The sequence below is a fragment of the Polyodon spathula genome, chromosome 2 (genome assembly GCF_017654505.1).
Source record: "Polyodon spathula isolate WHYD16114869_AA chromosome 2, ASM1765450v1, whole genome shotgun sequence".
In the NCBI taxonomy this organism is placed as follows: Eukaryota; Metazoa; Chordata; class Actinopteri; order Acipenseriformes; family Polyodontidae; genus Polyodon; species Polyodon spathula.
This window is the reverse complement of record NC_054535.1, coordinates 68310458-68329607: the sequence shown is the minus strand read 5'-3', so window position 1 is coordinate 68329607 and position 19150 is coordinate 68310458. Positions and strand designations below refer to the sequence as shown.

General features: G+C 38.1%; 1 protein-coding gene across 2 annotated transcripts in view; it reads left to right on the top strand.

The window, feature by feature from the left end:
* Window positions 1-19150, top strand: part of LOC121299522 (alpha-2,8-sialyltransferase 8E-like) — a 66173-nt gene that overhangs the window by 12030 nt on the left and 34993 nt on the right. Inside the window, exons 2-4 of one of the 2 annotated variants that reach the window (XM_041227297.1) lie at window positions 8572-8679; window positions 16465-16557; window positions 18056-18142. In XM_041227297.1, the coding sequence (XP_041083231.1) occupies window positions 8572-8679; window positions 16465-16557; window positions 18056-18142 (288 nt within the window). The remainder of the gene's footprint in view (window positions 1-8571; window positions 8680-16464; window positions 16558-18055; window positions 18143-19150) is intronic. The other variant, XM_041227306.1, reaches the window with a different exon arrangement.

Genomic DNA, 19150 nt, shown 5'->3' with positions numbered 1-19150 from the left:
CACGTCACACCGAATCTACTGCAGGCTAACTCTAATGCGTAGCTAGCATGATAAAATCTGGAACGAACCTCCTGTAGTACCCCATGATACCTAGAAAGGCTAGAACCCGCTTCTTAGTTGTGTCTGTACTAGACCACTCCCTACCACACAACCCAAATAATGAGCCTCTGTTAGACCCACATGACATTTTGCAGGGTTCACAGTCAATCCGGCTGACCTGAGGCTACCCAAGACAACTTCCACTCTTTGTAAATGCCCTTCCCAGTTTTCACTAGAAATCACTATATCATCTAAATAGGCTGCTGCGTAATTGGCATGAGGTTTCAAGGTCTTAGCCATAAGGCAGTGGAAAGTAGCCGGTGCACCATGCAGACCAAATGGCATTACCTTATACTGATATAACTCTGATAGAGTAAGGCCGATATTGACTTTAGAAGGTGTGAGTTTAACCTCATCAGTCTCTGCCTCCTCTGCAGCAAGTGCTGTCTCCCTCTTTCCAGGGGTTTAACAGATTTATATGATTTATATGATCTCTTTAACCCTTTGAGTAGTATGAATGTACTGGTACGTTCGCTGCTCTCTGGTCCCCAGGGAGTATGAACATACCGATACGTTTTGTAATTTTAAACTTGAATTTCTGAGCCTACAAAACCCCTAATCACATGATATTGTAACACTAGGTTTCTGTAACACCTTTTATTGGTCCCTTGCACCCCCTGCCAGATATTTACTGAATTACATATAATTATCCCAATCATAAAAATGTCAACAGTGTATGTAAACCGGCAAAAATCTTAGTAATAATACCAAATTCAGATTTGGATTTAAATTCAAATACATACAATTCTTCCTCTGAATCGGATGTTAGCGAATGTGTCCCTGAAGAAATAAATGAAGACTATTTCTTCATTTATACTAACAACATCAAGGGACAGCGAAGAGGCGGCACCAAGCTTTGTGTGTTGATCAAGGAAAATCATACGCTGAAGCATTAGAGTCTCACTTCCTCTGCCCCCCCACAACCTATTTACCCCGATATGATTTGTTCATGTCTCTCTCTCTCTCTCTCTAGTTCAGCCTTCTTTTTTGTTAGGACGTGTTGTTGTGGTTGTTCCACCCCTTCGTTTATTGTTTATTGCCTACATGTTATTTTTTAGTCAAAACCTTTCCTTATGACTAAATAAAAAATATATATTTATTGGTTTTATTTATTTACGGTAAAAATGATTTGTCTGTATTTTGTCAGTATTCATTACAAACACACAAACATGTAGCTTTCAGCTGGTTTGTATGCTGTACTCGTAATAATCAAGCGCATGCAGTAGACAGAAATAAGACTCACTCCTATAGGACCAGCAGTGCATTTTGGAGCTCACTACTCATAGGGTAACGATGTCCAGTATACCCCAGGGCTGTCTCTTATACAGCAGTTCAAAGGGAGAAAAACCTCTGGATGACTGAGGGACCTCCCTTATGACGAACATTAAATAAGGCAGCAGTAGATCCCAGTCTTTCCCGTCTTTAGCGATAACCTTCTTGAGCATAATTTTTAATGTTTTATTGAACCTTTCTACTAAACTGTCGGTCTGGGTATGATAAGCTGAGGTTCTTATTGGGGTGATCTTTAACACTAGCACCTTAACACTAGATCCTTAACCATAGCTGCTTTTTGAATGGCTTTTGCAATTCAAATGTAAATATTTCCACATATGTGAATATCTTGTGCATGTCTGTTCTTAAGTGTTACTAAATATTTGAATTAAATACATATAAGGTGTTTCAGCTGCAGAATCGTAAAAATGAATAAGTTATAAGCACTTGGTTCTTCAACTGCCAGACCCACAGTTTATGTGGCATATTGAAATCAATACAACATAGGTGACAATTTAGTCTGGGCTTTATAATAAAATCAAAGTCATTGTGAAATAACATATTGTAATCCTCTTGAGTGCGTGAAACACTGATGAAAGTCATTCTAGACATCATATTTTATTATTTACAATACATTTCTCAGGCAGAATAACTGTCGATGACGATGCAAAAAAAAACAAAAGTGCATATTCTAGCTCTCTGCACAAATCAGTGACCATCAGGGCTGGTGTTAAACGAAAGCCAGAGACTGTTGCATTTTACAACGCAGCGAAGTATTGTGTGGCATACTCGATCAAATGGCATGGCTTTATTCTGTCAAAGGTGATACTCGCAAGTGGCCTGTGGCTGTTTTTTATAATGTTTTGGACCTGGCAGCCATCAACGCTTTGGTTTTGTATAAGGCGTTCACCAGCAACACAATCACTCGGACGGACTTCATTTTGCAGCTAGCCCTAGAGCTACGGCAGAAACATTTTGATAAGAGACACGCAAGCTGGCTGGCAAATACCCTTCAACCTTCAACCAGCACTGCGCCCACTGACACATGGAATAAAAGATAATACCAGGTTGCTAAATGCAATAAAAAAATAATGTTTGATGTCTGCGCCCGTTGTGAAAAGGCAGTCTGGCAAATGAACTGGTATACTTGAAAAGCGTGTTTTCTGCATAGATTGTACTTAGAAAGCTGTAATAGAACTCTGAACAGACAGACATGGCCTTTGAACTCTGTTTCAAGCACTTTCATGTTGTATAAGTTATGTTATATTTTTATAAATAGTTATTTATGTTTTATAATTTTATATGTGCATACGGCATTCTACACCTGTTTACACAAGTGTATTGTGTAAAGTTTATTCGGTATATACAGTTATTCGTGTTTGTGTATATGTGCTCTTTTTGAAAAAAAATAAGAAAAAAGTTTAATTTTCAATGTAAATATGGCGTTTCTGCTCTGAAGATATTATGTCTAATGTTCATAAATAAAAATATTAAGTTGTATCACATTTTCATTTTCATATCGAAGCCGTTTTAAAATGGAGCCGCACATTTTGCAGGTGCGGCGGTTGTATGTAGTCCGAAATCTCAACGGTTTTGGTGTTAAGAGGGCACACAGATCCTTCATTAAATTAGAGACAAATGGGGTACCTTGGTCGGTTAAGATCTCTTTAGAGGTACTGTGGTGGAGTGTCCCACCCCTTTATGTTTATTAGTGTTTTATGTTGTATGTAGTGTGTTATTGTTGGTGTTTATGTATAAAATACATGGGGTGTAAATATGGGTTACGAGTGTTTAAAATGTATATTTGTATTTAGGCACGAGGATTGCACAGCACTTCACGTACAGGTAAAATGTAATAATATGTGAGCACGGGGAATTGCACTTTTATTAATTCATGTGCAGTTGTACCGAGACTCCAATTGAATGATTGATTAACAATCGAGTCTCGATACAGCTGCATAAAAACAGCATGTTTTCACTCACTCGGGGTTGTTTGTTCGGTGAGTGGAGAACGGGTGTGGAGAGGAGGTAAAAACAAAGTATATAAGCAATTGCTACAATGTGCTGGAAACACCAGCACGGTACTTGTTTAGTGTTCGTCCACTGTTTTTCTGTCTGTCCGTTTGTTTGGCCAACGTGCCTCTTTGTTTGTGTTTTGTTTGTTTAAATCTTTTATTTTCTATTATTATTTAATGAAACTCTGAGCATCCCTGTGCCTCAGTTGCACCCATTACTTCCTGAGTCTGTGTTTCTGGTCTGACATCACCACTACAGTCATCCTGTTCACAGGTACCTACACGACAGAACACCTGCAACAACTCTTTAGTGATGGTTTTAGATATCGTGTTCCTCACGAGAATGGCTTCAGGATACCTGGTGGCGTAATCTAGTATTACCAGCACATGCTCATGTCCCTGGGCTGACTGTGGCAACGGCCCAACCAGGTCTGCAGCGATGTGCTCAAATGGTACATCTATAATGTGAAGCAGCACTAGAGGAGCTCTGAACTTACTGCGGGGACTGGCCCTTTGGCAGTCAGGACAACCATTACAGAACTTATCCACTTCCTTATACACACCCGTCCAAAAGAACCTTTTAAGAATACGCTGTGTAGTTTTTTCAATTCCTAAATGTGCTCCAAAAAGATAACTGTGTGCCAGGCGTAACACCTCTTAACTATAGCAGACTGACAGGAAGAGTTATTCTACCACATCCTCCCCAATGCACGTTATCCTGTACAACAGGTCATTCTTGACAAAAAAAACAATCACCATCACCTTTGGTTTTTCCCTCTATCGGTACCCCATTTACATCAACCACATCTTTACAGGCGTTGAACAGAGCAGGATCATTTGCCTGTTCCCTTCCAAACTGCGAGTCTGGCACACTCCACTCTTCTAAGACTGCCTGTTCTGGTTCACCCATGGTAATGTGTGTAGTACCTGTTTCATCTATTATCTCCAGAGAGTTGCACTGGGTACTCACCCCTTTTCCAATCCTCTTTGAACTATCCTCTGCTAGTACACTTTCCTGAATTATAGTTGGAGCTCTCCATTTACGCTTGGCAGTCCTTTGCTCCTTCCGTGTTTTTCTGAGTTTAACATTGTCTACAAATAAATCAGAGTCTGTAAATGGAAATAATTGTTCCAGTCACTCTGTTGGCTCAACCTCACCAACTTTCCGTTGGTCAGCAGTGGGTACCAATTTCCCCTGTACTTGAAGCAAGTTGCTATATGTACTTGTCGCTGTGGATTCAAGTGATACCAGTCCTGAGACCCTGATCCAATTGGCTGCACTTTACAATTTTTTATGCAATAAGGGTAATAGCACTGCCTGAATCTGCAAGAGCCTGGGCTGATTTCCCATTTACACTCACAGGCAGCATGAACTGATGAACTCCTATATCAGTGCCCACAACACTGGTTAGCCCACAATACTTATAATCCAGTACATTGCATTCCATAGGTATCTGTTCGTTTGGGCACTGTACTGCAATATGGCCATACTCATAACGATAACAATAACACTTATAATTCTGGTACTGGTTCACATTTTGACCACTATTCAAACCCTGCATCACCCCTTATTCCCTCAGTCCCTTCACGGTCCTCGACCACTCTTCAGAAGCCCCTCCCCTTAATTCGATCTTACCAGAGTTCTGGCCGGGGCGGTGTTTCGGAGGAGGGGTCTACCGATTGCTCCTGAGGGACCTGGGTAAGGCTCTCAAAAACCGGTTTATTACAAGGATCTCCGCAACTCTGTTAGCTGAGTTAACATCCGGCTGTAGCCAGTGCTTGGCCAGGTGTACCAAATCAAACATTAGCGAGCGTGAAGGTCGCTCCGGGTTATAGGCCCACACGTGAACCGATGTACTCTGATGGCGGTCGACACTCCTGCCCTTGCCAAAATCTCTGCCTTGCTGGTTTATTTTGGACAAGAGGTGGCTGGGTGTTAATAGGTTGCTCAAGGGTTGGCCAGCCTCAGCAGCAGATAGTTGTTGTGTCAGATCTTGACGCTCATCCTGTGCTCCTACCAGCTGAGCCAACAACTGTTGCTGCTGCTGCTGTAATGCCAGGGTAGCCGCTTGCTGAGCAGCCATCTGTTCATGGTGTCTTTTTTTTTGCTCAGCTACTTGAGAAGCAATCTGTCTGTTGGTGTCCTGCTGTGCAGTCGTAGCTTGCAGAAGTGCTTTTACCACGTCTTCCATAACAAGTTTTTTTTTTTTTTTTTAATTAATCCTCTACACCTGTAGGGGTGCTCACATCTTCTAACACCAAGTTGTGATGATGTGACCCCGAGATGTAGTAGGTCTTGTAGTAAAACACAGGTAGGAGACTTGAACTGCAGTTCAACAACAGTCTTGGTGTTCTTTATTTTTTTTGTAATTCACTATAACAAAATAAAGAAACAAAACAAAAGCCTAACTCCAGCAAGGAGCGCTAACTTAACTTTTGTAAGGTGGCCCTGTCTGACCATGGTACGGCTAGCCATTTACACGTAATGAAACAAATGTTAAACTTGAGTTTTTCAATCATGCATTTGCTCTCTTAAGTTTCTCTCTCCAATTCCACACACATGTACCCTCCTTCCATATACCTTCCCGAGACGGGTTGAACCTGCCCCTTTTTAAAGGGCTTGTGATTACTTGATTTAAGTCTACCTCTCAACAATAAATCAGTTAACTGGGCCAACAAGCCAAACCCTGTGGCCTTCTGGGCAATGTAGTTTCTTCCTGACTCCCTAGTAGTCAGGCCAAGACCTTGAGTGGTTGTACAGTGAAATCACAGGGCATAAAGCTCTTCCATCCTCAAGCTTATATAGTGCCCTTGAATGACTTTATTACAGTACATACATACTCAAACACCAAAACATGTTTATACTGTTCAGGAGATAAAATATACAGTTATATCCTTGTCCAGTAAAAGAATAGTTTTGGAAGAAGACACTGACACAGCAAAGTTACAGGATGAACACAATGAATGTAATGAAATATGGTCCCCCTTTTTACTTACATGGCTTGGCTCAGGAGCTATAACGCTTTTTATTTATTTATTTATTTTACATTCTGTATATTTGTACATGTGTTTGTGTTTATTTATGCATGTGTATGTGTATATGTATACGTTTGAATTGCCAAAAGTTTTGCATGAACCTATAGAATTAACTAATTTTGTTCATAAAGTTGAATGAAACCTGCTAAATAATGTTACATTAACATATTGAATTACATAAGCTTTGTAGTTTTCAGTATACTTAACTAAAAACTGACAAAAAATGTCAAAATGTGACATTTCCAAATCTGACATGAAATACTTTACTACTATTATGGCTTCCGGTAGACTTTTGCGGTATCCCTTTGTTGCCTCTTTGACCACAAGATGTTTAATCTAAATAAAAGATTTAAATTTTGTTCATATAGTTTTTTTTTTTTAATTATGTCTCAATCATAAAATTCTACGATGCAAAACTTTTGGCCATAGCTGTATATATATATGTCCATGTGTGTATATGTATGTGTATATGCATACTACAACTTTTTTCTTGTTGTAGTGGAACTTAAAAAAAAAAAAATGTTTTGCCCCTGGCTGTGTATGTATAATCCCCGCCCACTGTAGTGCATGTTCTTCTTGTATCACAATGTAAGAATATAAAGAGCTCTCTGTCCATCTGTATAGTTTTCTGTGTACTGTGTGTGAAGAACTGCTTATCCAGCTGGCTGCATTTGGCCATTCATTACAATATTTATTTAGCATATTGATAATACCAGAATTCAGAGATATAAGAAAGGACCTGTCCGTCCATCTGCATGTCTACGTGTCACACTTTTATAATCTTACATTTTCACATGTACATACAGTGGATTTGATGGTCTCTGCTGTTTGATTCTGCTGATAGCTCAAATGTTACAATTTCAGATGTGGCAGGGGATGTACAGTATGTCACTAAAATAAACATTTAATTTAATCATATAACAGGACTTTCTGGGTTTGCGTGTAGTAAGCAAAATGCTGAAGGTGCTAAAAACAAAATCTCAAAAAGACAAAAATGACCCCTCTTCCTGGGGATTGCAGGTTCGAGTCCAAGCTATGTCACAGCCGACCGTGACCGGGAGTTCCCAGGGGGTGGCGCACAACTGGCCGAGCGCCTCCCTGGTAGGTAGGGCTTAGGTTGGCAGGGGAATCCACGGCTCATCGCTCATCAGCAACCCCTGTGGCCGATAGGGCGCCTGTGGTTCTGCAGTGGAGCCTCCAGTTATGTGTTGTCCTCCGGCGTTATAGGTCTGGTGGCCTCGCTGTGGATCCGCAGTGCGAAAAATGATCGATTGGCAGGAGCACATTTTGGAGGATGTGTGCTCCAGCCTCCGCACCTGTAAATTGTACAGGTTACATTTATAGAGGTATATTGCAAACATACTTATAAACATGTTATATATTAAAAACAATGTGCCTGGATTTAATCACACCTGTCCTTACTGTACTTATTGTACTATTGGCCACGGTTGTCTTGTTTTATTTAGTTAATTTTTCCAGTTTCACATCCCAGGTGCTTGTTTTTCAAGCATTAATGTTTACAACTTTTTAGCCTCCTTTTCTTTGATTTGCTGCAGAAGGAGGAAGTAAATATTCTTTATTATTATTATTATTATTATTATTATTATTATTATTATTATTATTATTATTTATTATTAAAGGAGTCGGTAAGCCAAAAAATGATTAAATTCTTTTGAATTAAGTTTTTACTTTTGAGATAATCGTCAATAGTAATAATGTATTATTATTACTATATGTAGCAGTTATCATTATTATAATAATAATAATAATAATAATAATAATAATAATAAAATGGAAAACAAAACTAAAACCCACCATGGAATTTTCACACCCATTGCTTTTTAAGAAAAACAGTACAAGTTTTTGTTGCATTATTATAAATGGACAAAAGTAAATAATAAATGTTTTTTTAAGTTTCATAGTAATTCAATTTACAAATGCCAAATAGGGTTACAGTCTATTTTTTCACATTAAGTTTGGGTTACACAGCGTCTTTAACATTGTACCAAATAATCTTATTAAGATTCAACAAAGAAAGCAAGAAAAAGTAGCAGATTGGAGAGGCACAGAGTCACGCTGTATGTTTGTGGTTCTTAAAGGGCAGTAACGGTAAATTAATGAAATACCAACTGACTCATTTTCTCATTAGTGGGCTACAGTTTAGCTGGCAGAGTGGAGACGAAACAGAAAATTGGACCGGGACCTTTAATTTCACGGATGATGGAGCACTGAAGCCTGCCAGTGATCGGGACAGCAGGTACATTTTCAAACTGAATGGCAATGCAGAAGAGAAAGAGAGTGAGGCAGAAAGAAACGAAGGGAGGGTGAGGGAGATAAATCAGTGGATTTGTAAACACAATTCTTTCTGTTACACTTTAGGATCCATTAATAACCATATACACATATTATCATAGGCATTTGACAAATATTAGCAACTGAAAACAGTTTATTAACATACAATGTAGGCTAGTTTTATCACTTACTAGCATTCTGCCAGCATCCCATTATTAATAATGGAATGTTCTATTTGTAAGCCATTAATAGATGTGTGATTGTGATTTATAGCAGATGGTTAAAAATAAAGTGCTACCATCCCTTACTTTATAGTTGCCTCTTGTTCGAGCCCAATAATTATTACAATATTTTTTAAGTCAGATTTAAGTTAAAGGCTGAAGGAGTTGATTTGCTCAATGTATACCCCACTAGGATACCCTTGGATTGTATTATTTTACAGCACTCAGGAATCCCCTCAGATTGATGCAACCCAAGGAGATTTTCCACTTCTGTAAAATGCTGCAATATAATCCTGCTGTGCCTTATCCCATTAAGGCACTGGTTGATAAAATTAACCCTTAAAACAATTCTCTACTTTTGCTAAATTTAAATATTAAAACAAAACTTGTTATTGTTAAATTCAGGAATACCGACAGATATGTCCATAGTGCATATCACTAAACTGACACAAGCAGCAACAAAGCTTAGTTTAGAAAGCTTAGAAATTAGAAATTTATAATGGATTTCTTTGTTCTTTTTTTTTTAGAATTAGTGAATTGACATTGTTTTGTAACATATGGATTCTTAATGTTTATACTATTTGTAAATAATACCAGTGTGTAAGTAATTAAGGGGTGCTTTAACTTGTCTAAAACTGGACTGTACCCAAATAATCTGCATTTGACCATATACAAAAATAGAACATTAACATATTTGTGCCTGCCTTGACATATAAGTCCATCCTGTACATCACTTCACTTGTTCAATTCAAATATTTCATTACCCAGGAGGACAACACATTGAGATCTACATCTCATTTAAAATGGGGACCCCAGAAGACAGCAGCAGCACACAATTACACATTCAATTACAATGCAAAAAATTAAGTGAACTCCTTAGTGTTACACATTACATTGAATTGTTAATATCACATTATAAATAATTTAAAACATGCACTGTCTGTGGTTTACCCTCTGTTTAAGGGAGAAGTTTATGTTGTCTTCCACCCTAACCAGTGGACTGGTCATTGTGGCTCATGGTGTAGGCAAGTTAATTGTAGAGTGCTTATGTTTAATAGCTTTGCTATGATGTGCAGGTCAAAGAAATACTTGAATACAGCTCCAGTAATCCAAGTTTTGTGAGTTGGGCCTCAACAATGGCATCCTTTCAGCTGTGAAATATCTACAAGAGAAAGAGCCCACTGCCCTGTCTCTATTCATAACAGCTGCTAAAGCTCTCAGAAGCTGTCTTTGTGTGCTGATCCATACACTGTGTGCAACACCAAATACAGGTAATAATTTTTCATCCATTAGGGAAAATTAATACTTAGATAGCTCCAGTACAGCTTTATACAAAGATGATGTAATAAACCATCTTCATGGCTCATAGACAAGAGACATCAAAATACTTAGATAGCTCCAGTACTGATTTATACAAAGATGATGTAATAAACCATCTTCATGACTCATAGACAAGAGACATCAAAATACTGATAGACAATACATATGATTGACATTTTATGACCATCCTGCCTAAAAATAAACAGTTTTTTTAATTGTGAAAATGTCCAGAGTTGAGCGTTGCAAAGTTTTCATGTGCATTATTGTGTTTTCATTTGTCTGCTTATGCAATTTTATAAAGATGGATCAGTTATGTTTGGTGTCTTGCCATTTCTTACAGTTCTAAGTTGGTTTAGTAAGGATCTTTTGATTTGAGCTGTGTATTCAAATAAAAATAGGCTTGATAGATACCATTAATATTGCTATTTTTATGGAAGGCAACAACTGTACACAGTTGCACATTTCTTATTAAACTTATTAAACATAGTGTGTTTTGATATTTTTGCCATGTGAACGTGATGTCACATACACTTGTTTGCAAATGAATGATGCTTTGAAGCATTATTAGTTTGGTGTTTTGCTGAGCCATTCAAAAAAAAAAAAACTTGCATGAGAGGGCACACAAAAATACTTCAATGAAATGTTCAGAAGATATTAAGCATTAAGTGACTTTACATTGGTGTTTCCATTTTTTGTCCACTACCTGTGTATATATATATATATATATATATATATATATATATATATATATATATATATATATATATATATATATATATATATATATATATGTGAGAGGAAACCTGGCAGAGAGATGGCCCCCACTCCGGGCATGCTAGCAATACTTTGTTGAGGGGATATAATATGAAGGAGAGAAGAGTGAATGTAAGATTCCACTGTTGAGGAAGGACTGGTTGATTATAAATCAAAACAGAAAGAAGAAGCCTTCCATATGGAGTGAGAGGTCGTGGGGGGGCAGAAATGAAGTCAAAGTAAAACATAGAAAGGTGCTCTAGTCTGTAGGAGAGAGGACCACATCCTAAAGTCTTTCTGGGCTTCAGTTGTAATATTACTGTGAGAGTTGAGATTTTTAGCTGTTGTAGAGATAGCAAGAAGATAAATAAACTTCCTGCCTTGAATAATGATGCGAATTGCAAAATTGAAATGTCCCAGGAGTGAAAAAATGTTCAGTTTAGAAATTGAATGGTTGATCTCAAAAGATTGAATGAGAGAGCGAATGTATTCCAGTTTATTGGTATGCAGTCGGGCTTCAAATCGAATATCATGCAAAGTTACTCCTAGGAACTCAAGAGTGTCAACTGGACCGATGTTTTTCTTGTCTGAAAAGGGGACTCTAAGTTCTAACAGTGCTTCAGCCGGAGGGGCTGATGGAGGACTATGACAGAAATATAATGAAAATCTCCCTCCTAACCTGTAAGAGCGCTAAGCAGTGAAAGTAAGGTATTTGGACCAGCTGGCCTGTGTTTTTGTTTTGTTCAACCTTTTATTTTCTGTGAGTTTATTAAATAGCACGACTTGTGACTTTTTTGTCAGGTGAGGCCAGTGCAAACACCCCACCCCTTCTTTGGTACATACCTATAAAAATACCTACAAATACTAAACCAAGACACGGGCAATTACATATCCATTAAAATAAACGTAATCTTACCTTATTTATAATTAAGGTCAATCCGTCTTTTTTTTTTTGAAGCAAATTGTGCGATGATGTCATCATACCAGTTGTCTTGCTTCTCCAGGAAAGACAGCAGCTCCTTTTCTATGGCTATAGTGGCCAGCGCACTAAGCCGACCCTGATCCATGGTACTCCACAAGTATGTCTAAATGTGTTTTAGGCAAGAAAAGCTTCTTTCCACACTAGCTGTTGCTGGTATTGTGGCAACTAAACAGAAAAAAAGTAGTAAACTTCTTGTAGAACATCACGAACACCAGATTCATTGATTAACCGCAGGACGTTGCTAACAGAATGGTTCTGAAACTCGGGGTCATCAAAGATTGCACAAAACTCATTTTTGAGACGATCTAAATTAATGTAGCTGCCATATGAGTCGAAGAGGGAGTTAAAAGCAGCTGTGGGAAACTGCTTGCCAAAAGCTAGAAATTTTGATACGTCTGACAGTTCGAGGAAACGATGAGAGAATCGATGTCAGCAAACCTGCGAGAAAGCTGTACAACAATGTTATCGACGATTTTATAGTACATTGACAAATACATGTTCTGAACATCTTCAAAGGATCTGTTTTCCAGGCTGCGTTTTTTGGAGGTGAAGGTAAGTCAGCGAGGGCAGCAGTAGCAGTATTAAACACCTGTTTGAACTTCTCTTCTTTACGCAAATCACCGATTCTTGAGATAGTTAATCGAACCTGTGAAGTGCAGTAATTAACATCAACAGCCTTTTTCTGAAGAACATCGTAGAGAATGTCAGTGATGTTGAAGATGTCACGACAGGTGTACGCCAAGAAAAGAAACTGTAAGTCGTTCAGTTTTACGTGGTATCCTATGACTTGTTGTCTTGATTCTCCATCCCAAGACCATCGAAAATCTCCAGAAACACTTCAGAAAGTTTCTCTGTTTCTGAGACAATGGCATGTAAAACTCTGCGGCTAGATGTCCATCGAACTGCAGACAGGGACGGGATTCGTCTGCCCATGATTCGGTCCAGCAGTTCAATATCATCATTATTGTCGGGTTGTCTTGCCATCTTTCTTAAGAGAATCAAGTGCTGGTGTTCCCCTACCTTCTTTTATAATTACATTGTGTTCCTCTAGCAATCTGGCAGAAAAGCCCCTTTTCTTTATTTACGTCACTCGGTCACTTTCCTCCTCAGCCATCTTCTAAAATGTTCCCAGTAGGTCTACTGTCACTGCTGCTGCTGCAAATCAACTTTCAGAGCCTCACATTCCTGCTCTATTGACTCTAACGTTCTCACGGTGTGGTAGGCAACGGAAATTCACAGACGTTTCTGAGCCTCAGTTTGCGTTTTATTCACCATAGACATTTGCACCACACCCTCATGTTGCGTGTTAGTTACCATGGTAACCCAGGCTGCTTTATGAGGCTTTGCTGGAGAAGTATTAGTTAAGCCTCACATTCAGCTTTGCAATCTGCCCGTTTCTGCCGCTGCGCTTTCACTCGCTTCACAGCGAGTTCTGATCAATGCCTCTTTTAGAACTATGTTAACTTATGTATACATGTCATGCTTAACTGTCCTAATAATAAATTTTGGATTCTCAACGAGGCTCTGCCTCACTTGCTTGTATGGATGAGCCGCCACTGGCCAAAGGACATCATGAAAAACAGAGAATGTAAGCACAAATTCTCCAACAGCCGACAATGCCAATAGTTTAGAGTAACAGACGATCTCCACAGTCAACTACCCTGTGACCCAAAAATTCGGAGGTTGCAATAAGAATAGAGACCAAATTGACATCTTTACCTTCAGTGATATTGTGTCTCAGTTGAGGAGAGAGAGAGAGAGAGAGAGAGAGAGAGAGAGAGAGAGAGAGAGAGAGAGAGAGAGAGAGAGAGAGAGAGGTGACAAAATACTAAAGCAGAGGAATTTTCTGAACCAGAGGCAGTCGCTAGAGTGAAGATTGGCAATTGGAGAGCAGGTGTGGGCGTGGTTGGAGCAGCGGGAGAAATTAGCACTGTTTCTGTTGCCACTGATGAGGAAGTAATGGCTGCCGGTTCCAAGCAAGTGATCCTGCTATCTAGCGCATCTAGGTGACCAGATACTGTAAAAAATTGAGGTGGAAAGAGGACGGGTGGATTTCTTTGAAAGACACAAAGGAGAGAAAAATTCTTCATCTGAGTCAGATGAAAATGAAAATTGTCTCGGGTGAGTAGTCAGTTTAAACCAATTATAAAGATAGAAAGTTTTGTTTAAAGATTGGGTCTGCAAGTCTGCATGGTAACTGCAAACTGAAAAACAAGACAAGAATTAGGAAGCTGGCTACAGTTTAAATAGGGTGATTGACAGGTAATTAAAGGGTGACTGACAGATATTTTAGCAGGATGACATAAGGGAGGAGCCCCAGCTCCAGCCTCCCGAAATGGTTCTACTAATCTGATATTTTGACCTATAGCAAAAATCAAATAGCAGAAGGATTACCAGGTCTATAGTTGCGAAAATATGTAATAGTAGATGTCCTGACGATACCGTTGCTAAACTACAGTATTGCCTTCATGGAAAATAGACAATTGGGCTTCTTCATCCTAGGTGAAATACAGACTACCGCATCAATAGATCTGTTAATGTGAACACTGACTGAAAATAATATGTTGTTTATGACTGCACTGTCCACATTTGTGGAAGTTACCTAATGAGCATCCAATGCACTGGATGCAAGAGGTGGGTTTTAAATTTCTCACAGCAGGAAAAAATGTCAATCTCTCCAACTCGCACTGATGGAGGAAGATATCAAATGAGTATCTAATTTGGAGAATGCAAGAGACGGTAAAAAAAAAAACAAACAAACAAAAAAAAAACATGTAGGCTGGGTGTGAATTAATTATATAATAAGGGAAATGTGGGAGGTTAATTAATTTATTAATTAGAAATTTACAAAAACCTTGGAGTCTGTCTTTGACCATTCTGTACATTCCCATTGTAGACTGCAGATGCCCCAGTTTGTATATTTATATGAGATGAGACTGAATGGGTTCATGGTGTAATATGTGTCCTCTGCAGTCTAATTGTATTTTGAATAAAAACAAACTTTATACTGCAGTCTCAATAACCAATATCAGTGTCAGGCTGTGTTATTCACACCACTCATTGGTGTTTATTATCACCACCACAGTATGTGTTCCATGAAAAGCTTATATAAAAAGCTACCAAAAATAGATACCAACTTGGTATCTTTTAACTAAGGAAGTCATTAATTAAAATTAACTTTAGTGGCCGTCAGTTACTGTTGTCTAGAGGTAGTAAAGCTTATGTTGGTAAGAAGGCAGTAGCGCACCCTTAGGTGCTCTTGAAATTTTATGTGTTTGACCAGTGCAGCAATGCAGAGTTATCAATAGTGTTAAATAACAGAAAGCATATTAATCTGTTATAATGATAGAAACTATGAAAATAGCTATTACTACTGTTGCTTTTATAATGTGTGCCATCAAAGCTGAATAGCTTTGTCTATTTAATCCTTTAACTAGCGGCCTGTAGAAGAGAAGTGGGGGTTGTGTTTTGGTAGGTTGCCATAGGTTTGCCATGAAAAATTACTATTCATTTTTTCCCCAGTCTACCATGAAAGATGGATGTGTGTTATTTTTTACAGTGTAATATGTAGGCCTCGAGTCACTTCTATGGTGGTGATAAGAGACATCAATGGGTGGTGTTGACAATTACATGACCTTGAAGTGATATTGGATATTGACACTGCATTAATTTGATACACCGTCATTTAGATAATGATTATCTTGTATAGCCAATCGTAAGAATTACATAATAGAAAATGGATGCTAAAAGGATACAAATGTAAAGGTAATCCATGGAGTGAATGAGCTTTTTCATTGCTGAGCTCAAGTTACAAGAAGCAGCATCTTACAAGAAAGGGAAAATATACATTTCAGTGAAGTATGCTAGCAGCTGCCAGAGCTATCACTGTATACATGTAAATGCAATGTGTGTAATATGGTCATTAAACTGAATTTGCTTTTCCACCACAGCTAATTGGATTTAGAATTTTTTGTATTTAGCTTACCGTTATTTGTGTCAGAACATGTTTGTGCATTAAAATTAATGTTGTGCATGTGGGCTACTGTACTAAATGATTGATGTGCTATGTTGCTGTTACAATAACTGTGGATGCTGAAATATAGTGGTCTTATTATTGAAAGTCATATAATTCCAGTAAGTAATTCTAACATTTTGCTACAGAAAATGTTACTGTCTTATCTGAAGTGGTAGAGTCCCCCGTCAATATTTTGGTTGTATTAACGCCCCTTTATCCAAATGCTTTATCTTCCTACCCCCCAACCAGGGACTTCATATATGAGTACTGAATATTCATTTGGTATCCAGCAAGGCACCTGAAGCATACACCTACACTTGTCAAGCATTCTTTCAATTTAAATGTAAAAACATGCTGACTCTGGATGCATTTGCATTGGTTTAGGATGCTTGTTATTACAGTACACTAATGGTGTAGGTTGAAATTCACAAGGTTATGTAATCTCTTTCTGTTTTGCAGGTACTTTGAATTTTATGATGGGCCTTATGAGTATAACTCCACAACATGCAAGGAGCTAAGGCAGGAAATCATGGATGTGAAGGTCCTGTCAATGTAAGCACTGCTTCAATAAGGCCCCAAAGTAATGTTAATAGTAGACATATCCTGTAATAGATAGAGACATGCAGTTTGGTGTGTATAGTTCCTATATACTATTCCTCTATATGTGTCATACATCTATGCTATTTAACAAATGCAAGAGTGTTTACTTAAGGAGACAGTATCACGTCCATATAAGTTATAACAATGTCTGTAAGATGGATTGGACATTGCTGTGCTATTTCCTATCTTTCTGGACCATTGGCTGCATTCCTGGAATTAGCATCTTCTTTCTTTCCGGTCAGGCAGTTTCACGGTGGAGAGTTCCACCAGTAGTTGCTCAAGTTGCTAGGATACAATCTCCCTGGTGTCACATGCCGCAGTGTCACTTGTGATGAATGAACTATCGGTTTTAGACATGTTTCATTTAGTGCAAAGGTAATTGTATACAATAAATTAAGGTTCAAACGAGTGTTCGGTTGTCATCTTGTGCCCCTTTCCTAACCAGAAGCCTGGTCATTCACAAACTGTCACTTGGCAGCAAGAAATGAAACAATAGCATTTCAGTTTTTTCTTTCGTTATAATGTGTATTGTTATTTTTAATATTAGCGCTTCAATAGTATAATAGCTGTAGACTAGACATTATCTTTTATTTTGCCCATATTTGTCCTTTTATTCTTGCTTGTGGTCAGGACCAGAGGTCTTTAAAATGGGTGTCTTAAATAATTTGCAAATGTTTGTCACAAACATCATTTTAAGAACAGGTTGTGTTATTTTTTAGTAGCACTCTGTTGGCTGCAATTTTACTTTCGGAATTTAAATTTAAATTGCACGAGTGATTCGCTCAGCTAACCCAACAAGGAGGTGGGTCTCTCTGCAACAGGGAAACGAGTGAACAGCAAAACACAGCACTAAAACGTTTGTAGGTAAAATGAAATAGTTTATAACTGAAAAAGAATGCATGTACAACACTATGAAGATTAAACTGTGCTACTGGACCATTAATATCCAGAAGAAAGAAAGAGCTTGTAAAATGTATAGTTGCACACCCCTGGTGGACATTTCAAGACCTCCCCAACTCACAGGTTCAGCTTTTGTAAGAATGCTGATTTCGTATTTTTATTTCTTCCGAAATGACCTGGTTGAATAGGGGCATTGGTTTAAGCCTAGTAAATAATATAGAAGCAACAATAGAATCACTTTAGTTCAATGTTTACTTACCATTATAGTGACAACAGATAGCTGTTCAGGTAGCAATCCCACCTTGTATTTTGTGAAAGGATGTAACAGGAGTAATTCAGTTTTCCGATTTAAAATATTCCTGAACCATCCAAAACACTGACATTAAAAATGATAAATAAGCACTTCAGACCTGCACAAGAGTTAACATTGCAACTATGCTACTTCTTAGCTATGTCTCCTTGACTTAGTTTATTATACTAACATGCCACTGCTTGATGAAGGGAGTGTTATCAGATCTGATCTTTGTTTTTGTCATTCTATGCTAATCAGGGTGAAGAATTCTGAACTGTTTGACAAATGGAAGAGTCTGCAGGCCTGTAAATGGCAGATGAATAAAGCAGAGGCCAATGCCTTCAAGTAAGTCAGAGTAAAAGGCTTGCCTTCACCAAGTATTAGAATTATGCCTTTATGATCTATATATGTTCTGTAAACTGATATGGCTACAGGACTGGTATGTGGTCCACATAGAGGCAACGCGTAGGGGGGGACACGCCTGGTCACTTGCCCCCCCCCCCCAGATTTCTACCAAGCAGTGGCTTTTCCGCTGCGTTACAGGAAAAAAAAAGTGAAAACATTTTTTTTTTTTTGGTGGCCTCAAAACGCTTCAATCAGTACCTCTTTCAATTACTAAACATGAACCGCCACTCGCAACTGACTAATGACATGCTTGTTGTCTGCCAATGCGGGTGTTACAAATTTCTGTTTGTGATTGGGCTATTTACTGTCATTCATGAGAGGTTCAACCTTGAACTCTTGTGATTGGACAATGCACACAGCTTTTACACTTACAGTACAAATGGATGCGCAATGTGACGGAACACTGAGTGAGAGACGTGAAGTATGGGCCTGACAGTGGTAGGGGAAAGGAAAAAAAAATGAAAATTGCTATTTGTTTTGCTCCAAACGGCAGAAAACTGTTGATGAACCATCTGAAGACAACAAGCTAGCAGCTACCACCAGCAGTCCTGCACCATTCAAGCGATAATTAAATTACTCAGGATTTGTAAGATTAAATAAAATGGTTTGCTTTGCTTTGAACACAATGTTAGTTAACAAAAATTAACAACCATAAGTACGAATTAAATTATATATAGTTCTTTTTATTTATTATCATAATGTGAAATTGTAATCTGATGCACATGTTAAAAGTTCAAGTCCTTTGCTTTGTATTTCCTTTTTTGTTTTTAATCAGAAGTATTCTAAACTGAATCATTTTTTGCACAATGGTGTATTTGGTCTAATTTAAAAAACAAAACAAAAAAAGACAAAAAAAAAAAAAAAAAGATTTTTCTTTATTTTTCAAAAATAAAACGCCAATGCACAAATAAGAAATCAGGTTGCCAGTTGCACCACTGATTACTCACC